General features: G+C 44.3%; 1 protein-coding gene across 2 annotated transcripts in view; it reads left to right on the forward strand.

Annotated features, from left to right (window-relative positions):
- The window catches only part of KLF5 (KLF transcription factor 5), a 34,176-nt gene extending 16,108 nt beyond the window's left edge, over positions 1–18,068 (forward strand). For both annotated transcript variants that reach the window (XM_035114951.3, XM_035114952.3), the window contains exon 4: positions 13,519–18,068. In XM_035114951.3, the coding sequence (XP_034970842.1) occupies positions 13,519–13,697 (179 nt within the window). In that variant the 3' untranslated portion in view covers positions 13,698–18,068. The remainder of the gene's footprint in view (positions 1–13,518) is intronic.
- Positions 18,069–20,667: the final 2,599 nt, after the last annotated feature.

A 20,667-nucleotide genomic window follows, 5' to 3' on the forward strand; every position in this document is an offset into this window, starting at 1 on the left:
CCTCATTTGTTCTAAAGCAAATGTTGTAGGCTGGCTGCTTGCTTGCTGGTGTGCATCTCCGGGTGAGGAAAGATTTGAAATATTTAGGGCCATCAAATTATAAGTAGCAAAGAGCCTGAAATACTTTTATTAGGATCGGTCAAAATCTCAGCCATTAGCAAGCTTCCAAGTTCTGCGGAATTCTTCATCGGGATAGATTGCAAAGGAAATACACACAAGTCTCTTGTTGAGAAAGCAGTCTTTTTATTACCGTAGTTAAAGTTGATGGAATAGCATTATTTGGGAGGTGGCAGTTATCTAACACCCTGCCCCAAAGTTAAGTCTCATCTACATACGATAGAAGATTCTTCCAGTTTTCAAAGTACCCTGTCCTAGATGGCTAAATACATTGAACATGATCTCTGATTGAAAGCACGTCTTGTGTTCAAACGGCTCTTGATTTGCCTAGATCGGAGTGGGATTTTTCGACGCGACCTTTTATTGTTTCGAACCGAGTGAGTGGTGGGCTCTGAATCTTAACTATATAAACACTGCCATTGAAAAGGGGGTGGCGTTGAGCCTAAAAGTGCCATCTTTGAAGCGTGAAGTGTGAAAATGGCAGAGCACAGCTGAGCAGCTGTGGAACCCAAACCAAAGACGAGGAAACCATCTCCCTGTATACAGAACATATAAATACACATGCCAGATGGTATGGATTTATTACAGATCCTCTTTTTAAAATTTGACAAGTCTCTTTTGTGTGTGTGTGTTTGTATGCCTGGTGGGAAGAGACTTGCTGCTACTATACTGTTGGGCTAGGAAGAATTTCTGCCAGTTGGGATTCTCTAATAATCCCAGGCTTTCTCCGGGCAACTCTCGATAGAACAGGAATTTTAGAGTGGGACAGGCTTCTCATCCGCTGCTGAGGACAACATGCCTGTATGTGTTGTTGTTTTTAAGAAAACAGAAATAACCTGTGGGTAGGAATAGGGAACTGGTAAAACATCTCACCAGCTTGGTCTTCATTCAGTTCCTCTTCTGTAAAATGGAGATAATAATCGATTCCAAAAGGATGGACATGCCAAACCCAAAGTGCAAGAAGGGCAGGGGGAGAGACAGCTTTCAAATATCTGATCGAACGATGGAGAAGCAGGTATTTTATTCATGGGGATGGTTTCTCAAGCAGTTGTGCCAACGTTTGGGTTGGCCAATCCATTTTAACAGTTATCTGCAGGCGGTAACTGCTTTCTGCAAATTGAGCTGCTTTGAATGGCATGGGAGCGGGCCTTGCTTACATTTTCTGGTCATTTGGCCACCGTAGGCTTGAGAATGAAAGAACTTCAGAGTTCCATTTGTACTGGGCCACCTGCACAGTAAGACCAAAGTGGTGTTTGCTGAAAGGCCTAACTGGGTTCTGGATGCTCATATCATTGGATAGAGACAGTGTTGTTTACTTCAAGTGTTAAGGCTTTATTTTTTGTGTGGAAATACTTTATGATGCGTTCATTCTGAGACAGTTTAAATTTTGTCTGCCTGCTTATTGGGGCCTATAAAAACTAAGGGTCGTCGTTAGTTAGAACAGATGGGTTTTTTTTAAATTAAAAAAAAAGCTTTGGTTGCTAAAACTATACCTTGCTTTGGTTATATGGTGCAGCAACCTGGGATCACTCTGATGAAGGTGACTTTGATCGAATCCAAGATAACATGTCCACTACTTGCGAGTCCCACAATGTGTACCTGGTGTATTTCTGAGAACCGAAATAGCTCTCCCTCTCAAAATCATGCGTTCATATTTTCATGCTTCTGTATTGGGGGGACGGGACACATCCCAATATCAGAGCAACATTCAGGAAAACCCCTGACGAGACCAGATTGAAGACAGTGCCCTCTGTATCCTGTTTGCACCTAGGGATAGGTTTCTCTATACATTTTCAGAGTTTTCTAGAAGGTGAGATGATCTGTGAACCACCCTGATTCTCAAAAGTTGGTACAGTGGTGCCTCGCTTAACGAACGCCCTGTAAGACGAAATTTTCGCTTAAAGAAAGGATTTTTCTAGCGGAGGTTGCCTCGCTAGACAAATTCATTTTATGAAAAATTTGTCTAGCGAATCGCGGTTTCCCATAGGAATGCATTGAAATTCAATTACTGCGTTCCTATGGGCAAAAAAAAAAAAATTCAAAAAAATTCAATGCATTCCTATGGGATTCGCTAGACGAATTTTTCGTTACAAGAATAGACCCATGGAACGAATTAAATTCGTCTAGCGAGGCACCACTGTAGTTGCAAGCTGATGTGGGCATGTTTCTTGCAACTTTATATACACCAGCAGCAAGAAAGTTATGGCTTGCTTTTTGACCCAAAACAATGTTAATTTTCAAGTTGCCGCCCCCCCCCCCCCGTTTGAATGATTTAGGTTACTGTTTAGAATTTTTAATGGTTTGTGAGTGAACTGTAAATTGGGTGAAACGGGTTGCTTCTGATCCCGTTCAGGGCTAACGTCTTTCTCATAGGCTTCTGTTGTCTTAGTTGTCCAATAACTGCAGTAAATGTTTGTTTGCCTCGGTGGGTGTGGACAACCTTGATAAGAAGTGTGTGCAAGGCTCCTTTCCCTTGCCTTGCATGCATTGTACTGACAACCTAAGTATTCATCAAGTTACTGTAAAAGATTTATCACACTTGTCTCTTGACCTTCCTGTTCAGAATTCCGTTTGACTCGGGGGCTACCCCACTTTACAGTTGCAATAACACTATGAGGCAGATTGTGCTGAGAGATAAAGGCATGTCCAAGGCCACTTAGTGAATTTTGTGGCTGAGAGGGAATTTGAATGAACCCTCTTCCCACTATACCACACTGCCTCTCTTTAAGTGGCAGAGTTCCTGTTGTGACGCCTTTCGGTTTATGGATTTCCATGGCTTCAGTACACCACTTCAACCAGGAGAAATTTCATTGGGAATGTCTTCCTCGTGAGGATTACTACCGTAGCACATTAATAGTGTGACTGGGATGGAAACGAGATCCGCAAACTTGTGAGAAGATCATAGAATCATAGAGTTGGAAGAGACCACGAGGGCCATCCAGTCCAACCCCCTGCCAAGCAGAAAACACCATCAAAGCATTCTTGACATATGGCTGTCAAGCCTCTGCTTAAAGACCTCCAAAGAAGGAGACTCCACCACACTCCTTGGCAGCAAATTCCACTGTCGAACAGCTCTTACTGTCTGGAAGTTCTTCCTAATGTTTAGGTGGAATCTTCTTTCTTGTAGTTTGAATCCATTGCTCCGTGTCCGCTTCTCTGGAGCAGCAGAAAACAACCTTTCACCCTCCTCTATATTCCTGGATGCAGGAAGATGGATCTTCCTGCATACAATTTGTTACCTTAGAGCAGGCATCCCCAAACTCGGCCCCCCAGATGTTTTGGGACTACAATTCCCATCATCCCTAACCACTGGTCCTGCTAGCTAGGGGTGATGGGAGTTGTAGCCCCAAACCATCTGGAGGGCCGAGTTTTGGGATTTAGAGTAGCATCTTGTAAATAAACAGGAAGGCCTTTGCCCCCTTTATGGTAGTTCAGGGGTGGGATGGGGAGCCCGTGGCCCTCCAGTTGTTACTGGACTCCAGCTCCCATCAGCTTTGGTCAGCGTGATGGGAGTCTAACTACATCTGGGGGAAGTCATAGGTCCCCCCTCCCTGCAGTAATGGATAATGCATTGCAGTTAAAACACACACAGGCACAGGTAGGAGACACAACCATTTTTTCCAGTAAGACTTTGATCTTGACTTCTTCTTAGACATTTTCTAACATGGGTGGGGTGGCCTTGTGGTCCTCTAGCTGTTGGGCATGCTGGCTTGTAGGTCAACATCTTCCGGAGGGCCACAGTTTCCCCATCCATTTATGTAACTGGGGCTCTTCTTTCTTGTGAAAGGAGAAAGGATCTCTTCCTGACATCTCTTCCCAGCTGAATTCTAGATGGGTGGAAGGAAGGAAGGGAGGGTTTCTGCTGTTCTGGGACAGAGCCATTTATGCAGAGTTCTAAGCCGAGAGGCAATATGGAACACCTAGCAGGGCAGTGGTTTTCCACCCTAGTATTCCTTAGAATACTCTGTGCGGTGGGGGCATTCCTTGGCGCGCGAGTTGGAAAATCCCTTAGAATAATCCCTATCATTCTCAAGCATGACTAGGGTTTTTCAGGCAATTTCTTCTCTCCCCCCCCCCCCCGTTGGGTATACGAATAGAGAATGCTATTTTTGGATTAACCTCATTTTGTGCCCACACTCTGTGCTAGACACAATGAACCAGTGGTTATTTCAGAAGTGTGCTTGGAAAAACTAGGCCACGTTCAATGGGCTCACGGTCTAGTTTGGAAGTAAAACGAAAAGCTAGCAACTTGGCAAAATAAGGGCAGGAGGTGGCTGAAATAAATGAGTCAGTGATGTCTGCTCAGATGTATGCCCCGCTGAGTTCAATCCCACACGCCCAGGTATGTGGGTACAGGAGAGCATCCTTGTGGTGTGCGTATGAGGACACAAAATAGAGGAATACAGAGAGGTAGAACGAGTGACAGGCAGCTAGAAAAACACAGCAATGAAGGAGGAGAATAAAGAGAAGTCACACAAGTGACTCAGCTCTTCTAAGCCGCTTCCTCTCAGCAGAACACACACTTTATTCACAACTGCAGTGAGTGTGTGTGTGTGGGGGGGAGACAAGCTGGCCTTTATTAACAGAATAGACTTCCCTTTTTGACCTGTCGCCCATGCAACTTATTTTATTGGTCCTGTTTGTACAACTCTGCTGTTTGTGTGTGTGTGTGTGTGTGTGTGCGTGCGTGCGTGCGAAATGTTTTGTTTTAGGACTCTTGAATCTCCCTTTCTCAATCCGCTAGGAAACAAAACTCCACCCTGTGGAATCTATTTTAAAGCACGATCCTTTTTTTAAAATTTAAAAAGAAAACACCGTACTCGCCGTGCCCTAGGAATAACAGTGTTGAGTCCTGCTCCAGCAGTTTAGTGGAGACTGAAGCAGAGTTGTTGCTGTTCTTCTGTCCCACCCAAAATGAAAAAATGCGAGTTCAGTTCAGCAGAGGTAGACAGACCATCGAGTGCAGACAGGTGTTTCAAAAGATTATGCTCCACAATCTACCTTGATATGTAACAGGTATGTTGTAAAATAGAGGGAACAATACTTAACATTCAAATAGTGCTTCTCTAAAGCACTTCAAATGCATCTGTCACCCACACAAAGTTGGAACTATCCCTATGCTATAGAAGCTGAAAGGCACAGCGGTTTGGCAAAGGCTAATCTATGCCCTCATGACCAAGATGAAATTGGAACTCATAACTTTCTGGCTAGATTTGAACCCAGAACTTTTGGGCTTCCAGTTCAACCTGTCTCAAAGATTAGGTTGCCATGGGAATTTCTAGTACTGCATAAAGATGGGACTTTAAATCTAGTCCACCTGTCTTAAAAACTTTTTTGAACCAGGTCTGCTCTCTTTCAGCAGCAATCTACAAGTTTTGCAGTTGGATTTGCTTGGATTATTTCCCTGAAGGTGACCAGAAGAATCTTTAATTTATTGTATAAAATAGGGAATTTCAGAAGGTGTAAGCGGTGCCTTTTGAAATTGCCTCTTCTATGCAACTATTAATAGTACAGGAGCCCTCTCCTGTCCCCCCGCTTCCTCCTATGTACAACATTACTTTGCGAATCCATTTCTGAAATTGCCAGAGCTTTATTCATCCCTTCTTTAGCTTTTGGAATAACTGGCGTTTCCCGCACCTAGCTAGAACGATTTTAGGTTAGAGTAAATAATTAAAGATCAGTAATTAACTGAAAAGGGAACGGAAGCTGTCAGCCCTCCTTTTAAAAAGTTGATCTTGGGATCTGAAATAAGGAGACTTGACCAGACACTGCTCAAATGTGTTTTCTGTGGTCTTTAAGAGGGGCACCCCTAATCGCCCGTCTTTTCTTTCCCAGAATTCTGCCTCTTCCGCCTGCTCCCCACAAAGCCCCTCTCTAAATCTAGATTAGAAGCACACACCTTATTTCAAAAGTCAGCCCTCATAGTTGGGAGAAGAGAAGCTGAGCTGGAACCTTTTCCTGGCCTCTGCATTCCTTTACACCAGAAGTACCTGATATTTTCCCCACTTCCACTATCTGTATTCCAATTTCCCATCTTTCGTTTGTGCCAAAAAATGCAAAGACCAAAACCACACAACAGAAATTTCCTAGAAATGCAATCTTGGGACCAGAAGAACGCAGAAACACCTGACATTTCACCCCAAAGCTGGAATTTCCCATTGCTTCTCCTAATTTTGAATTCCAGCACCCATGACAACATCCATTGTTGATAAAACAACATCCTAGCAGAAATTGTGATATCATTTACAGGGCAAAGGCATGTAACGTATTTTTAGTCTTAAGCATGGTTCAGAAGCTGAAACTGAGCACGGGTAGTTCTATGGCATCAAGAAGATATTTTTGGGCTTTCGGGTTGGATACTGCATGGAAAATGAAGATCTGGATGTGGGATGCTGTAGCCTTCAATATTCATCTTCAGGGCACATCAAAAGAAAGGTGTGTGTTATTTGTAGCACCAGTAGTCGTTCAATAAGGAGAATGTAGATGGTTATTATTTTTCTGAGTTTCCTTTTCTTATCTTGTACGGTGCGGTCTTGTTCTAAAGTGATTCCAAACCAAATGTTGGTGTTCGACCAACAGTTTAACATAAATGTATTCCACATGCTTTCCAAACTGTGTTTTTTGTATAAAAGTAAATAAATCTACTTGCAAGACGGGATGCATATGAGCAATTTTGAGGGCTTAAAATACACTGGATGATCAACTCACGCCTAACAAAATATTTGAAATCTGTGAGATGATGCAAAAATCCAATTAAAGTTATGAAGAGAGCAAGAGGGGCGGGGGGAAACCCTCCTGTTTGAAACATAACTTAAAAGGAAAGCAGTTCTGTTTTCCCAGAAGTGATGTGTATAATATTTCTGGCTTGGGAAGAAAGAGCTGGAGTGTTGCTGCTTCGCCAGAACTTGGTACCAGTTTCCTCCATGCTGTTTTAGTTGAGCAGTGTTGACATTTAAACAAATTCTGTGGAAGCTGCTCTGAAGTGGAGGAGTTCTGCTCGTACTTTAGATACTTTTTCTTTCTTTTTTAAATCCTTTCTACAGTGAAATAGCTGTTTTAGTACAGAGACCATGTTCCAGCACCGTTGTATTTGATGACTGATGGCATTCTTGGGTTTCACAGCCTCTCCATGTTCATTCTAAATTTTCTGGAGAAGAATCAACTATTTTTCCTGAAACTTTGCAGCTTCTGTATTTTGTGCAGTCATTAGGCTTGCATTACTGCGTAACCCATAAAAATGGTGAATAAAGGGTTCAGTGTCTCTCTGCTTTTTAAGCAAACAAATCTTGTTAACCTCGGATTCCTCGGCCCCTTAAAGCTCAGCACAGGAAAGAAATGGAATAAGTTTTGAAATAACTTGAAACAGTTTTTGTGTGTGGAACTTGGGTCAAATTTTTTCTCTTGGCTAAATGGCCGAGAAGTATGTGCAGATATGTGAGTGATGTTCTTCTGCTCTTTCTCAAAAGCTCTTGGAAGTTTCATTTCACCTACCTAAATATTCACCTGATCTTTCATAGTGTTTTCCATCCTCCTTTTAGGAAAATGCTGTTACTTACATGAGTCAAGTAACACATATTGTACTTGACTCTTATCTGGCAATATGTATTGTATACGTGGCTTTAAACAGAATTACCATTTGTTTTATATGTATAGCAGGCTTGTATGTAGGTATTATTATATATACAGTGGTGCCTCGCTTAACGAATGCCCTGCTTAACGAAATTTCCGCTTAACAAAAGGATTTTTCTAGTGGAGGTTGCCTCGCTAGACGAATTCGTTTTATGAAAAAATCGTCTAGTGAATCGCGGTTTCCCATAGGAATGCATTGAAATTCAATTAATGCGTTCCTATGGGCAAAAAAAAAAATTCCAAAAAAAATTCAATGCATTCCTATGGGATTCGCTAGACGAATTTTTCGCTATAAGAAAAGACCCGTGGAACGAATTAAATTCGTCTAGCGAGGCACCACTGTATATATAAACAAACAGTTGCTATGAGTCATCACAATACCCTGGGGTCTTGTTTCTGTGGTCACCATATACCAGTAAGTGGGAATTCAGAAAAACTAAGGCCTGCCTTTCACACAGCTGAAAAACCCATGTCTGGGCTAGGGTGCCCTAGGACGGAATTTTCAACCCCCAACTCCTCCTAAAAATGGGAAAAGATGACAAACCAGGTTTTCCAGAAGGCTAAAACCCTTCTCCGTGGGACGCGGGTAGCGCTGTGGGTTAAACCACAGAGCCTAGGGCTTGCCAATCAGAAGGTCGGCGGCTTGAATCCCCATGGCGGGGTGAGCTCCTGTTGCTCGGTTCCAGCTCCTGCCAACCTAGCAGTTCAAAAACATGAAGTGCAAGTAGATAAATAGGTACTGCTCCGGCGGGAAAGTAAACAGCGTTTCCGTGCGCTGCTTTTGTTCGCCAGAAGCGGCTTAGTCATGCTGGCCACATGACCTGGAAGCTGTACCCCGGCTCCCTCGACCAATAATGCGAGATGAGCACCGCAACCCCAGAGTCGTCCGCAACTGGACCTAACGGTCAGGGCTCCCTTTACCTTTACCTTTTAAACCCTTCTCCATAGCAGGTTTCCTCATTAGAGGGAACTTCCTTGTATGAAGAAGCATTGAATTATGCAAACCTGCCCCTGTTTTCTAAAGTGGTACAGCTCGGCGAGAACTAGACCTGGCTAGTTAAAAACAATACACAGAGGTCAACAATGCTTTCAAAGGTCAAATTTTGTAGTTCAATGTTGTAGTCCCTCCTCTCCATCGTATGTTGGACGCCATTTTGCAGTTGACTCTGCTCACAAACACACTTCTGCTCTTTTCCCCACTTGGTGCAAAAATAATTCTGCAATGGAGGTTTTAATTATTGGCACGGCAGGCCGACATTGACTGCCTTTGTAATTCATGTGGCTTTAGTGCAGTAGTCCCCAAATCATGTTCTTCCTTTCTAATAATGATGTCCATCTGTGGAAGAAGCTTCCTGTGGACAGTTCACTGCTCTGGTCTTGCTTGCTTTCAGCCTTTGTATGGTTTTTTTGGGGGGTGGGGGTGGATTCTGGCCTGCATGTGACTATCCAGAGTAGTAGTAGTAGTAATTTATTAATCTCACAATCAGATACAGAGGCTGGACCTTTCTGAAGAAAAGTCCTCCTTACCCACTAAAAATCAGAGGCGTACTTAACTCCCAAACCTGACAAGGTTTGCTTTTAACAATTCAGAGTGTGTCTCCCTTATTGGCAGCTTGAGAAAATGCTGTTCTAGCACCGAAAATGCTGGAGAACGCCTTGTCCAAAACCAGCTGCGTAATTTGGGTGGCTTCTCTTGAGGTGTAATTTGCTTGCAGAATATTAATTGGCAATCTTGCTCAAGCCCTCAGATTTTTTGGGCTGTGTCATATAGAGAATTGCACTTCACATTGCAACATGTTGTCTTTGTGTTGAGGATGCAAACGTTTGAACTCGGTGTTTCAGAGTCCTAGGACCCCAAAGTGAGCAGCCGCCATACTGAAGAGCAATAATTTAGTTGAGTCATCCAGGACAGAGAAAATCAGGGCAATAGCATTTCTTTGTCCGATACACGCCCTGCTGTTTCCTACCCGTAAAGAAATAAACGGCCTTTTCTATAAGAATTGAGGTTTTATCCTGTAGTTTTTCATCCCCAACCAATACAGCAATCCTGAACACGGTTAGATAGAAACAAGTCCCACTGACCAAAGTTGGATTAACTTGTGTACACCTACATGTAACTGCATTTGCGCCTATTCATTCCTTCTTTCGCCTCCTCCCTCCACCCTTGCCTCCCTCTGTCTCCTGTATCTGGGGTGAGGAACGCAGTGTGTAGCCAGTGAGGGCAAAGGAGGAGTCTACCCTGAAAAAGTAGGGACCTTTGGGGAATGTTCTTCCTGTGGCTCCTTGCGGCTGAGTTCTCTCAAACACCAGAAATGGGGGGGGGGGATCTGCTTCCAGGATGTGCTGCTTCAGACTGCAAGGGCATCTCACATCGCTGAATGCTGCTCCATTCGAAACATTCCCCCTATTTGGGAACCTACCCTCTCCGGTGTCAGCCTGCCCTCCCTCCTGTTGCCTTCGCACGCTAGTTTTCAGCGTGTTATTTGGCTGGAGGAAAACGGCAGTCTTGTGATTCTCGCACTTTCACAGAGATTTATTGTTCCCTGTGCTGTTGTGAGAACCAAACCCCAGGGATCAGTCCTACACACAAGAAGCTGGTGTAAAGCGAGAGCTGATGTCTGAGCTAGCCCAAGCCTGGAAGAGGGGAAATGAACCTTGGAAATAATGTTTGAGTTACACCATCCTTTTTGCCAGCTTAACTTGCGGCGGGTTACCAGGTCACGTACCAAAGACTTACGATCCAGCCCTTTCCTCCCCGTTCCCAATCCCATCCATAAAACATCCCATTTTTCAGGCTTATGCTCACTTCAGACCCTCCCTGTTCATCTCAGCCAGCTGGGTGCTGGCTGTGGCAGAGTAGGTGGAATAAACTGGTATTATCTCCCTCCCGCTGAGTAGAGGATGAGGGAGTTATGTCAGCGTAGCCCACCTGTGTCAGGAACCTCCTGCACCTTGGCAGAGCTTGCTGTGTTTCTCAAACTTGAGTCTCCAACGGTGGTTGGATTACAACTCCCACCATCCCTGATCACCTGCTAGCCTAGGATGATGGGAATTGTAGTCCAACAGCAGCTGGAGACTCGGAAGTTTGAGAAACACTGTGACTGCTGTCAGATCACACCCAAGATAATTGCACAGTAGAAAAAGCCTTTCACAATCTCTGTTCACTTTTGTATAATGTACAACAGAAGCTATATAAATGATCTTCATCTTCAAATGACGTAAGGTTTGGCCATATAAATAAAACTTCCCTGGAACAGGTTCCTTCATACTTATGAGGAAAAATCTTTTCCCCTGGCCTAACTTTCTATGAATACTCTTCTCATAATTTCAGCAAAAATAGTTACAAATTTTAGAGGTGTGCTTAAAAATACCCCACTTAGCTAAATATGTGGCCATTTAATTTAGTACCCTATCTGTGACAACATGTTCCAAAGGGACTGTGTAAAGCCGTGCAATTAAATCTATATTGGGCACTTACATAAATCTGCGGTCAAAATTTTGGAGGTGTTAAGTATCATACGTGCCAGTTGAAGTCACTGGGAATTGCAGGTACTTGTCACCTCAGAATAGCCGGCTACTTGCATTCCTAACAGTAGGCCATCAATCGGAAACATTTTGGAGCTGATTCTTCCTGTTAAAAGTATGCTTTGGCTGGATGAATCCCACTTTCTAATCTATTGCTGCGGGAAAAGTTTTGGGCGTCAAAATCAGGCACAGAACTGGTTTGCTTGAGAACCTGGCTTTTCACATATTGAGAAAAGTCGCTAGATTGCAGGAGGGAAGAAAAAGCTTTGAAAAGTCCCACAGACAAAGGCCTTCCTTTGACTAATGAGTACATAGTTTTTGTGCCCTTTCCCTTGGTTCCTAGTTAAACAAATTCTGCTCTCCTTGTTCCACTTCATCGCATCCTTTCTTTCTACACAATACCAAGAGAGAGGTACACCTGCCAGAAAAGTGGATGTAAACGCAAAGCACACAATTCAGCTAGAATTTGCTGTGACTGAACCGGCGGAACAAGTTTTTGAAAGTTGCAGCTAACTTGAGTCCCATTGCTTTCAATGGGGCTTATGAAACTAACTAGTTTCACTGGTTTCAATTGGATTTAGTCATAACATATTTTAGCTGGACTTTGTGTTTGCATCTACTTTTCTGGAAGGCGTACTTCTCTTTTGGTAATTCTTGTCTTTTAATGTCGTTCGTTTGTTCGTTCTTTCTCTCCCCTCCCTCCCTCCTCCTCTTCTGCCTTCCCTATACCTTTATCTCCACAGTCTTCCTTGAAATGTTCAGTAAACAAACTTTATTCTGGGTCGATGCCTGCAATTCTAGTGTACATTTTGGGCTAAACTTTATGATGGACATCTCTTGTGTCTGTACACATAACTGGAATAATGTACACCTACCTGTCCCTGATGTTGAGGTCGTAAGACTGTCATCTAGATATTTCTAAGAAGTGTTTTAGCACATTTTTTTACAGTCTTGCTTGCCTTTGAAGCAGCCCTGCGAAAGAGTTAGCTTTGAGGCGCCTGGACTGCAGATTCTCAGGTGCCGTGCTGCTTTCGCAGAGTCCGTAGCGAAGATGGGATTTGAAGCCTGTTGTCACTCATGGCTCTCTCATTTGCAAAGGAGACAATGAAATGATTAAAAATTGATGGCTGTAGAGGCATTCCATGTGTACATTTGTATATGTCTTGATAGAGATGGTGAGAGCCAGTAAAGGAGGACTGTTGTCCATGATACCTTGCATTGCGGCCTCGTCATAAGCAATTTCATTGGCTGCGTGGCGTACACATAAACATCCAGGAAAACTTTCTTACAGTAAGAGCTGTTCGACAGTGGAACGGTCTGCCTCCAGAGCCTGTGGACTTTGATAGGTTTTTAAGCAGAGGTTGGATGGCCATCTGTCATGGATGCTGTAGCTTAGATTCCTGCACTAAATGATCCTTGGGGTCCCTTCCAACTCTGTGGTTCTATGATTCTATGACCTTTGGTTTGATCCAGCAGGCTGGTTCTTGTGTTGCCCTCTGCCTGACTAAATGTACTCGTAATTGCACATGGCTAGTTGTGAAAAGACACTTGAGGACTTCAAGAAATTTATGGGTGGGTTGGTAGTGTGGAAGCTGAGGCTTCCTTCCCGTGCTACTTGAAGAATGCCAGAAGTCCCTGAACATGGAGGAGGAGTCCTTGCTGCCTCTGTTTCTCACGCTTTTGGGGGTGTCCCAGTTTCAAGCTGGAGGCTTCTGATATGACTCTAGCAAGCTCCTATGCTGCAAAAGGGGCCCTGAGCATCGATCCACACAGGGTGCAAAACAGAGTACAGTTATACCTTGGGTTCCAGACGCTTCAGGTTGCGTCTTTTCAGGTGGCGCACTGCACAAATCTGGAAGTACCCGAATGGGCTACTTCTGGCTTTCAGCGCTTGCGCATGTGCAAAAGCACCAAATCGCAACCTGTGCATGTGAACGCTGCGGGATGCGAACGTGCATCCTGCACGGATCACATTTGCAACCCGAGCGTCCACTGTAGTGGACCATCCCACACTGCACTGCAAGTGGGAGTGCCGGATTATTGACTGCTCTGCCACGTAGATATATCCCGGCACTTGGAAGCCTAACTCATAAGGAAGTAGGTTGCCGTAGCTCTCTCGCTGATGTGCTAGCTCGCCATATGCAGGGAGCATTATATGACCTTGTCGATTGGATTGGAATTTGGCTAGTGGTATTTGACTGAGTGGTGACTAATTTTTTTGTGTGCTTTTCTTTTTATTGTTTCCAGGAGAGAAGCCATACAAATGCACATGGGAAGGATGTGACTGGAGATTTGCGCGCTCCGACGAGTTGACCCGCCACTACAGAAAGCACACTGGGGCCAAACCTTTCCAGTGTGCCGTGTGCAGTCGCAGCTTTTCTCGGTCTGACCACTTGGCTCTGCACATGAAAAGACATCAGAACTAGGCTGGACTTGTCCATGAGGCTCTTTGGTATCTATGCAACTTCCTAGTGACTCGGTTAAAGTATATATACGTTCAGTTAGAATTAGCTTAAGTGTTTTGACTGCATATGAACTGCTCTCCATTTTTAAAAAGAGGAAAAATTGCGAAAGAAACTGGAAGTGTATATTTTGTATATTTATGAGGAAACAGGGAAGACACTGTGTCACAATACTGATGGTTTCGCCATGTCATGGCCACGTGACTTGCTCTTCATGCATTTGACTTCAGCCCCCCACAGATGTCATCTCAGGGCTCTCTACCGTGGTATATATTTTGCAGATAGGATTAACTGGTTCCATGTATGCATAGGCAAAAACATTTTGCAGGAAGAGGTTGCCCAAGTGTGTGGTTTCTGTGCCGTCATGGGAGCCATTTTCCAGATTTTGGCTAATGACATGTATCGGGGAGCCAGGGTTTTGCGGTTAACTGTTTTACCACATGGCGACTTGCGTTCATATATCACAGTAATCCATGAACAAGCAATGCGGCCATGCTTGTTTCCCAGCTGCTGCTGCTGCTGCTTCACTACTCTGCTTGCGTGAGCAGAAGAAACAAACCGGAGACCTTGGCTTGGCGTGTTTTCCAAACCCAGAACCGTGGTTTGTTCCAGCAAACCACGGTCCCAGCTTCAGGTGGCACAATAAGCAAGGTTTGTGTTGTTCCCACATGCGCCAGTTGAGGAGCGGTCAACAAACACACACGACGACTCTGCTCATTCACGATAAGCTGTGATTTATGGCTTACGGTGAAGCCAATGCAGTCTGGCAAGCTCTTCTTGTCTGTGGAGGTAAACAAGTGTCTATGGACATATCTGCACCACAGGTATTTAATGCCCATAAATAACCCTTTTGCTGGGGACTCTTGGATACTGTTTTGTGATGGGGGAATCTGTGACAGATCAAACTATGCGACCCCCGGGATTCCTTTAAGGAAAGCAATGACAGTTAATTGGTATGGAGCTGATTAAAGTATGTTGTATTGAAGTGCCCCATCTCACGTCTGCAAAGTATAACATGACGAGGTGTCCCTAAATGTAAGTATTAAGTCTCAAAAGCTCTGGAATCTATGTTTTTGGGGCCCTGACCAAGACACTCTTGCTTTGGTAAGCAGTGTTTAGGAAAACTAATTTAATTTACAGCTAAGTGAATCTAAGAGGACAAGCCACCATTTATTTTCTGTCAGAATTTTACTGGATGTTTTATTACTTGTTATATTTTATAAAAAAAGATTTTTTTTTCTGTGGAGATGAAATATATATATATATACACACACAAATTCATAAATAGCCATAGAACAAAATGTTCTGTAAGTTGCATGTTTGCTATGACAAAGATTTTGTAAATATGCAGATCAGCTTATAATGTTTTCTTACAAAAGGATTTTCTAGAAATCAGCTGGGAAAAGTAGCAACCATCTTACTTTGGACGGTTTTAATGTGGCACATTTAAGAATCGAACCATCTTTTTAAAATACCTCTCAAACAGAGTTAGCCGCCTTGGTTTCACATAATGAGCTAGCCATTCAATCACTTTTCTTATTGTCCACACGGATGTGATGCACTGAGAATTCAAAACAGATCACGCTTCCTCCCCCTAAAATGTTTTGCAAGTGCAAAATATTTTGCAAAATATGAACTGTTAAGCAACTGCCAGGAGCTTAAATAACAAGGGTGGATCAGATACATAATGTTAAACCTCTTACTATAAGCTAAACTTAATATTGCTTTAAAAAGGATTTAGAATGTGGGTTTAGAATATCAAAACACTAAGCTGGTTCAACACCAGCACAATCTAATTCTGTGTGGATTTTTTTTGCCCCCGATTCAACTGTATTGAGTGTGCGTGTAGCCCTTTCAAACAAGCTGCGTTGATCAGCTCTCTGGAGCATGGAAAGGGGGCTGTGGGAATCTGATGTTGGTGTGGTTTGTAGCCTGTTTGATCGATATGTTCAGGCCCAGCTCAGGTTCTGGTATCAAATGCACACAGCACCTGTTTGTGTGTGTTGCATTCCCGGTGCAGCTAGTGATAATTAATGTGTACTGAAACTTTCTGTGTATTTGTCTATGTAATATGGATCTGGGGGGACGGCAGAGGCTGGGACCTGACTTGTAGCTTTCGCAAAGGCAAAGGATACTGCAGTTTCTCCTCCCCCAAAGTTTGCTAGTTAAAATGTAAACGATGCTGTAATCCCCCCCCCCAAAATAAAACCCAACAAACACCCCTTTCTAATTAAAGCATAAACACGTTTTGTAAAATTGGAGTTCTAACACTAAGAGGGAATGTTTTCTGCTGCTGGAATCTAGCTTAATATACCATAGCTGAGGACAGGATGAGAGAGGGGCGGGAAGTGTTTCTGCTCATACGCAAACCTCATCCCATTTTAAATTGGGGGGAAGGCACTACCAGTTGGAATGCGGTTACCTAGAGCAAAAAAACCCGTGTTTTGTGGCTCTTTGAGCGACGAGCTCCCACTGCTGAAATTTCGCTTTCTGCCTAGCTATTAAAAGGTACGGGAGCCTTGTCTGCATGTGACCACAGCAATGGCTCCACCATCTTACCTAGCTCGAAATGATAAGGAAGGCAAGATGAGTTGAACCACAAAAGAGTGGTGGATTTTTATTGTCGGAACCGAACAGGGAAAAGGAAGTCCGGTGCGTTAACTTTCAATGGTGTTCTGTCTTCAAGAGTAACTGTTCTGCCCATTCTCATGGGTTTCAGAAAATGATCTGTGACTAGTTCTGCATTAATTTTTTTTTAAAAAAAATCAAGTGGTGGCCTTTCAAACTTTATTTTAATTCAACATAAAATTTCACAGGTTAATCTGTTTCAGAGGCAGTAATGGAAATGGTACTAGCAAGCAGCACAAGGCAGTTAGATACACAAGAGTAAAATGTGCACTGTGACCAACAGTGGAAGAATCCTGTGCATGTTTGCTTGCAAATAAGTCCCACTCTGTTTATTTACTTCTAACACCTTAGCTTTAGAAGACTGCTGCCTCAGGCATTATAATGGGTTGAATCCTGACAAAATCTGAGCACTTCCAGGTCTAATTGGCTTCAGTGGGACAAAGTAATGTGTGCTCTTAACAGTGCTTATGTATAGTTACTTGCAAGTAGGTCCTATTCTATTCTGTGGGGCTTACTCCCAAGTGAATGTAGAGTTGGAGTGGAGGTCTCTTCCTGGAATCTGAGACCTAAAATCTTTACTAGATTGTAGCTGAGATTGCTATTCAGGTCCTCGTTTATGAATTCTTGCTGTGCCCCCTCTCGCTCAGGAGAAAGGGCAGGATATAAACCAGGCATAGGCAAACTCAGCCCTCCAGATGTTTGCCTATGCCTGATATAAACTGGGTAAATCATAACGCACAGTTCCAGGTTTCCCCAGAAAACCACAAATTATTCCGAGCCTTATCCTTCATTGCCAACCAGGTCCTTAATGCTGGATTCCGAGCAGCAGAGGAAGGGATTGAGTTGTAGGATACGGTCAGATTGCACCCATAAGTACGGTAATTCAGTTACGGGGGGGGGGGGGTTGATTTGCGAGGCAAGCTTTTCTTTGCAGCAGAGTTCTGAGCCTTTGCCCCTTCCTAACAGCTAATTAACAAGCTGCTTTAGAAACTCTGGTTTGTTTTTTAAAAGTTTTTAGCCTATTTCCTTGTTCTTTCCCATTGTGCACGTCTTGGAGCCTAAGATCCAAGGGTGTAGAGGGTTCTGAAGTTGTGCACAGCGCTGCCTTTGGCATGAGGGGAGACACTCCAGCATGGGCTCAGAAGCCCTCACATGCGCTTTGGCCCCCCATCTCCGCATCATGGCCACTGAGCTGCAATGTTATGCTGTCAACCAAAGGGTAGAAACTAAAGTTAACTAACCAATATGCCAAAAAAAAGCGGGGAGGGGAGAAAGGCCTCAAAGCAAAACTTTGTTCAGACTTATTGTTTGCGTCTTTTATTTATTTTTGTGGTATATGGTAGAGATTTTTTTTTAAAGAAAAATTTCCACAAACTTGATAAATTAAAGTTGTTTATAGCTTTTTTTTTTCTAAAAAAAAAGAAAAAGCATTGCTCTTAATTGTAAATAGATGATGGGAAAAGATGTACATATTTTTTTTTGTAAGGCTTCAGATGTTTAATCCTGGAAAGAAAAAAAAACACAAGCATATTGTTTTGCTGCTCTTCCCCTGCTACTCTGCCCACTCCCCGTCCTTATTTTTGTATGGCGATATATCCTATGCAAATGATCAAGCAAAACAGCTGTATCATTACTGAAAGAGAATGAGATGCTTTATATATATATATATGACCTTTTTTTTTGGAAAATAAAAAGTGCCTAAAAGCATTTGTTTGTGTGTGTGTAAATGGGTTCAAGAACAGATCTCCTGATTTTTAAAAACTTGTCTTAATTTTAATTTTCAAATTGCTGGAGTATACATAAGAAATAATAGAAAATTATCGTGAGCCCACCTCTCTGCATGTTTTATTATTCCGGACTTTATTTTCTTTAGGCTTATAGGTCCATCAGCCTCAGTAATGCAGACACCAGATGTAGGGGACCCTTGTAATTCAACAGCATCTGTAGAGCCAACAGGGATTCCCAGACTTACCCGGCTTTGGGCCGGTGCCCGCTGCGCCGATCGCGCGGCAGGCCGGAGGGCAGGGGAGTGCGCGCACAGCGGGCCAGAGGGAGGGGGAGTGCACGCCCGTGCGCATGCACACACACACTTTCTGGCATGGTGGCGCGCTTCCAGGTTGGAAATATCGCCGAAAATCGTTTGTGCGCATGCGCATGGGCCTCCCCCCGACCCGGAAGTGCACCGGAAATGACCTCTTCTGGGTCGGGAGAGGCCCATACGCATGCGCACAAACGATTTTCGGCGCTTTTTCTGATCTGGAAGCACGCCGCACACCGTAAGAGCGGGGCAGCGGCGGGGGTCATCGCGGGGCGGATTGGGAGGCCAATTGGGCCGCATCTGGCCCGCAGACCGTAGTTTGGGGACCCCTGAATTACAACTTCCATCAACTTCAGCAAACATGGTCAATGGCCAGGGAAGATGGGAGTTGTAGTTCAGTAACACCTGGAGGGCCAAAGGTTCCCCACATGTGGTCTGCACTGGTGGAGAACTGGGATTTCAGTTGGGTCTTTTCATCCCAGCTACAACCCTTCCCACTACTCTGCTAGAGGCAGAGTTGTGTGTTCTCAAAAAGATGGCTACTTCCTGCATCTGTCTCTGAGTTTCTGCTCTAGGCCCAGTCAAGAGCCATCTCTGAAATTAGCAGCTTCTGAACAGAGGGAGTTTAGCTTGGCTGGACTGCCCCCGAGGTAGAGTTCCACAATTCTGTTGAAATACGTCCAGTATGACATTCCCATGGATTTAATATTTCTAGGAAATGGAACTTGACCACGGAAATCTCAACTTTAACCCAGGAATTTTCAGATTCCAGAAAGTATCCTGGCTTCCATGTTTTACAGCGCTGCTAAGATATGCCCGCTCAATTTGTTAATAATACTGGAGATTTTGGGTCTGGAGCACCACCTGCAGAGTGGCAAACTGCCTCGACAATAAGCAACAGGTGCAAGAGTGAGGGGTGTTAAATGAATGCAGTCAGTCCCCGGACGTCTTGAACTCAGCCTCTCCATTTGCTCACTTGACTCTCCAATCGTTTTGTTCCACAAACGCATACAGTACAATAACTGCGGGGCAGTCTTCCATTTGTTCCATCTAGGAATGCTGCGCTAAAGGTGGATCAAATCGTACATTTGAGGCATGGATTCCACACAGCTGAGAGTTTTCCTCAACCCGCAGAGGGTACACCATGTCGGGGGGGGGGGTCCCCATACACCGAGGCAGCGTGGAGTCACGGGATTCCGGCTTTTCCATATTTAACAGGCCTTCCAACAGTTGTTTTCATGCGATCCTCAGAGAGATGAAGGATTTTTTCCATTTTCAGGAATGCTGTAAAGGGCTCTGGCTTGTTTTTAATACATTCTCTTGGAAAACTCGAGCAGGACATTTCCAAGTAGGTTTTATCATCTAAAGAGCGGGCGGCTCCCAAATCTCGGCTGCTTTAACACATCAGGAAAACAACCATCTGATTCTCCTAAATGTTCGTGGAAATGGAACAGTTATTAGAGCAACACAAAACTTCATATCTTGACCAGAGAGAGAGAGAGACTGGCCAAGATTCATACTTGGTTTTTGGCTTTTGTCATGAATCCTGCACACATGGAAGCTATAAGAGGCTGCCTATGAATTCCCCAGCTTACGTTTCCAGAAGAAGGTATTGAGGGTCTGGAAACCAAGCCTTATGAGGAATGGTTGAGGGAGCTGGGTGTGTTTAGCCTGGAAAAGGAGACTTGAGGAGATATGATTCAGATATCTAAAGGGCTGCCACATGGAAGGTGGAGCAAGCTTGTTTTCTCCTGCTCGGGGGGGGGGGGGGGAGGACCCAAACCAGGGGTCGGCATTTTTTTTTAGCTGTGGGCCAGTCCACTGTCCCTTAGACCAGTGTTTCCCAACCTTGGGTCTCCAACTGTTTTTGGACTACAACTCTCATCATCCCTAGTTGGCAAGACCAGTGGTCAGGGATGATGGGAATTGTAGTCCGAAAACAGCTGGAGACCCAAGGTTGGGAAACGCTGCCTTAGACCTTGTGGTGGGCTGGAGAAGCTGCACGAGGGGGGGGGAGCTGGAAGAAGAGGCGAGGGGGGCAAGTAGTCGTCCTCCCCAGCCGCAGCCCCAGCGCTGTGCTTACCTTCCCTGGGGCTGCCCCCCCTGCTGCTGCTGCTTCTCATGAGTAGGCAGAGCGAGCTCGTCCGCTCTGGCCCACAGGAGCACCAGGGTGGTGGCGGAGAGAAGATGAGCAGCGCGGAAGGGGTGGCTCCAGAGAGGGGCTGCTTAAAATGGCGCTCAGCCAGCTCAGTCCATGCCCCTTCCTCC

Source organism: Zootoca vivipara, chromosome 4 (genome assembly GCF_965207765.1).
Source record: "Zootoca vivipara chromosome 4, rZooViv2.hap1.1, whole genome shotgun sequence".
Classification (NCBI taxonomy): Eukaryota; Metazoa; Chordata; class Lepidosauria; order Squamata; family Lacertidae; genus Zootoca; species Zootoca vivipara.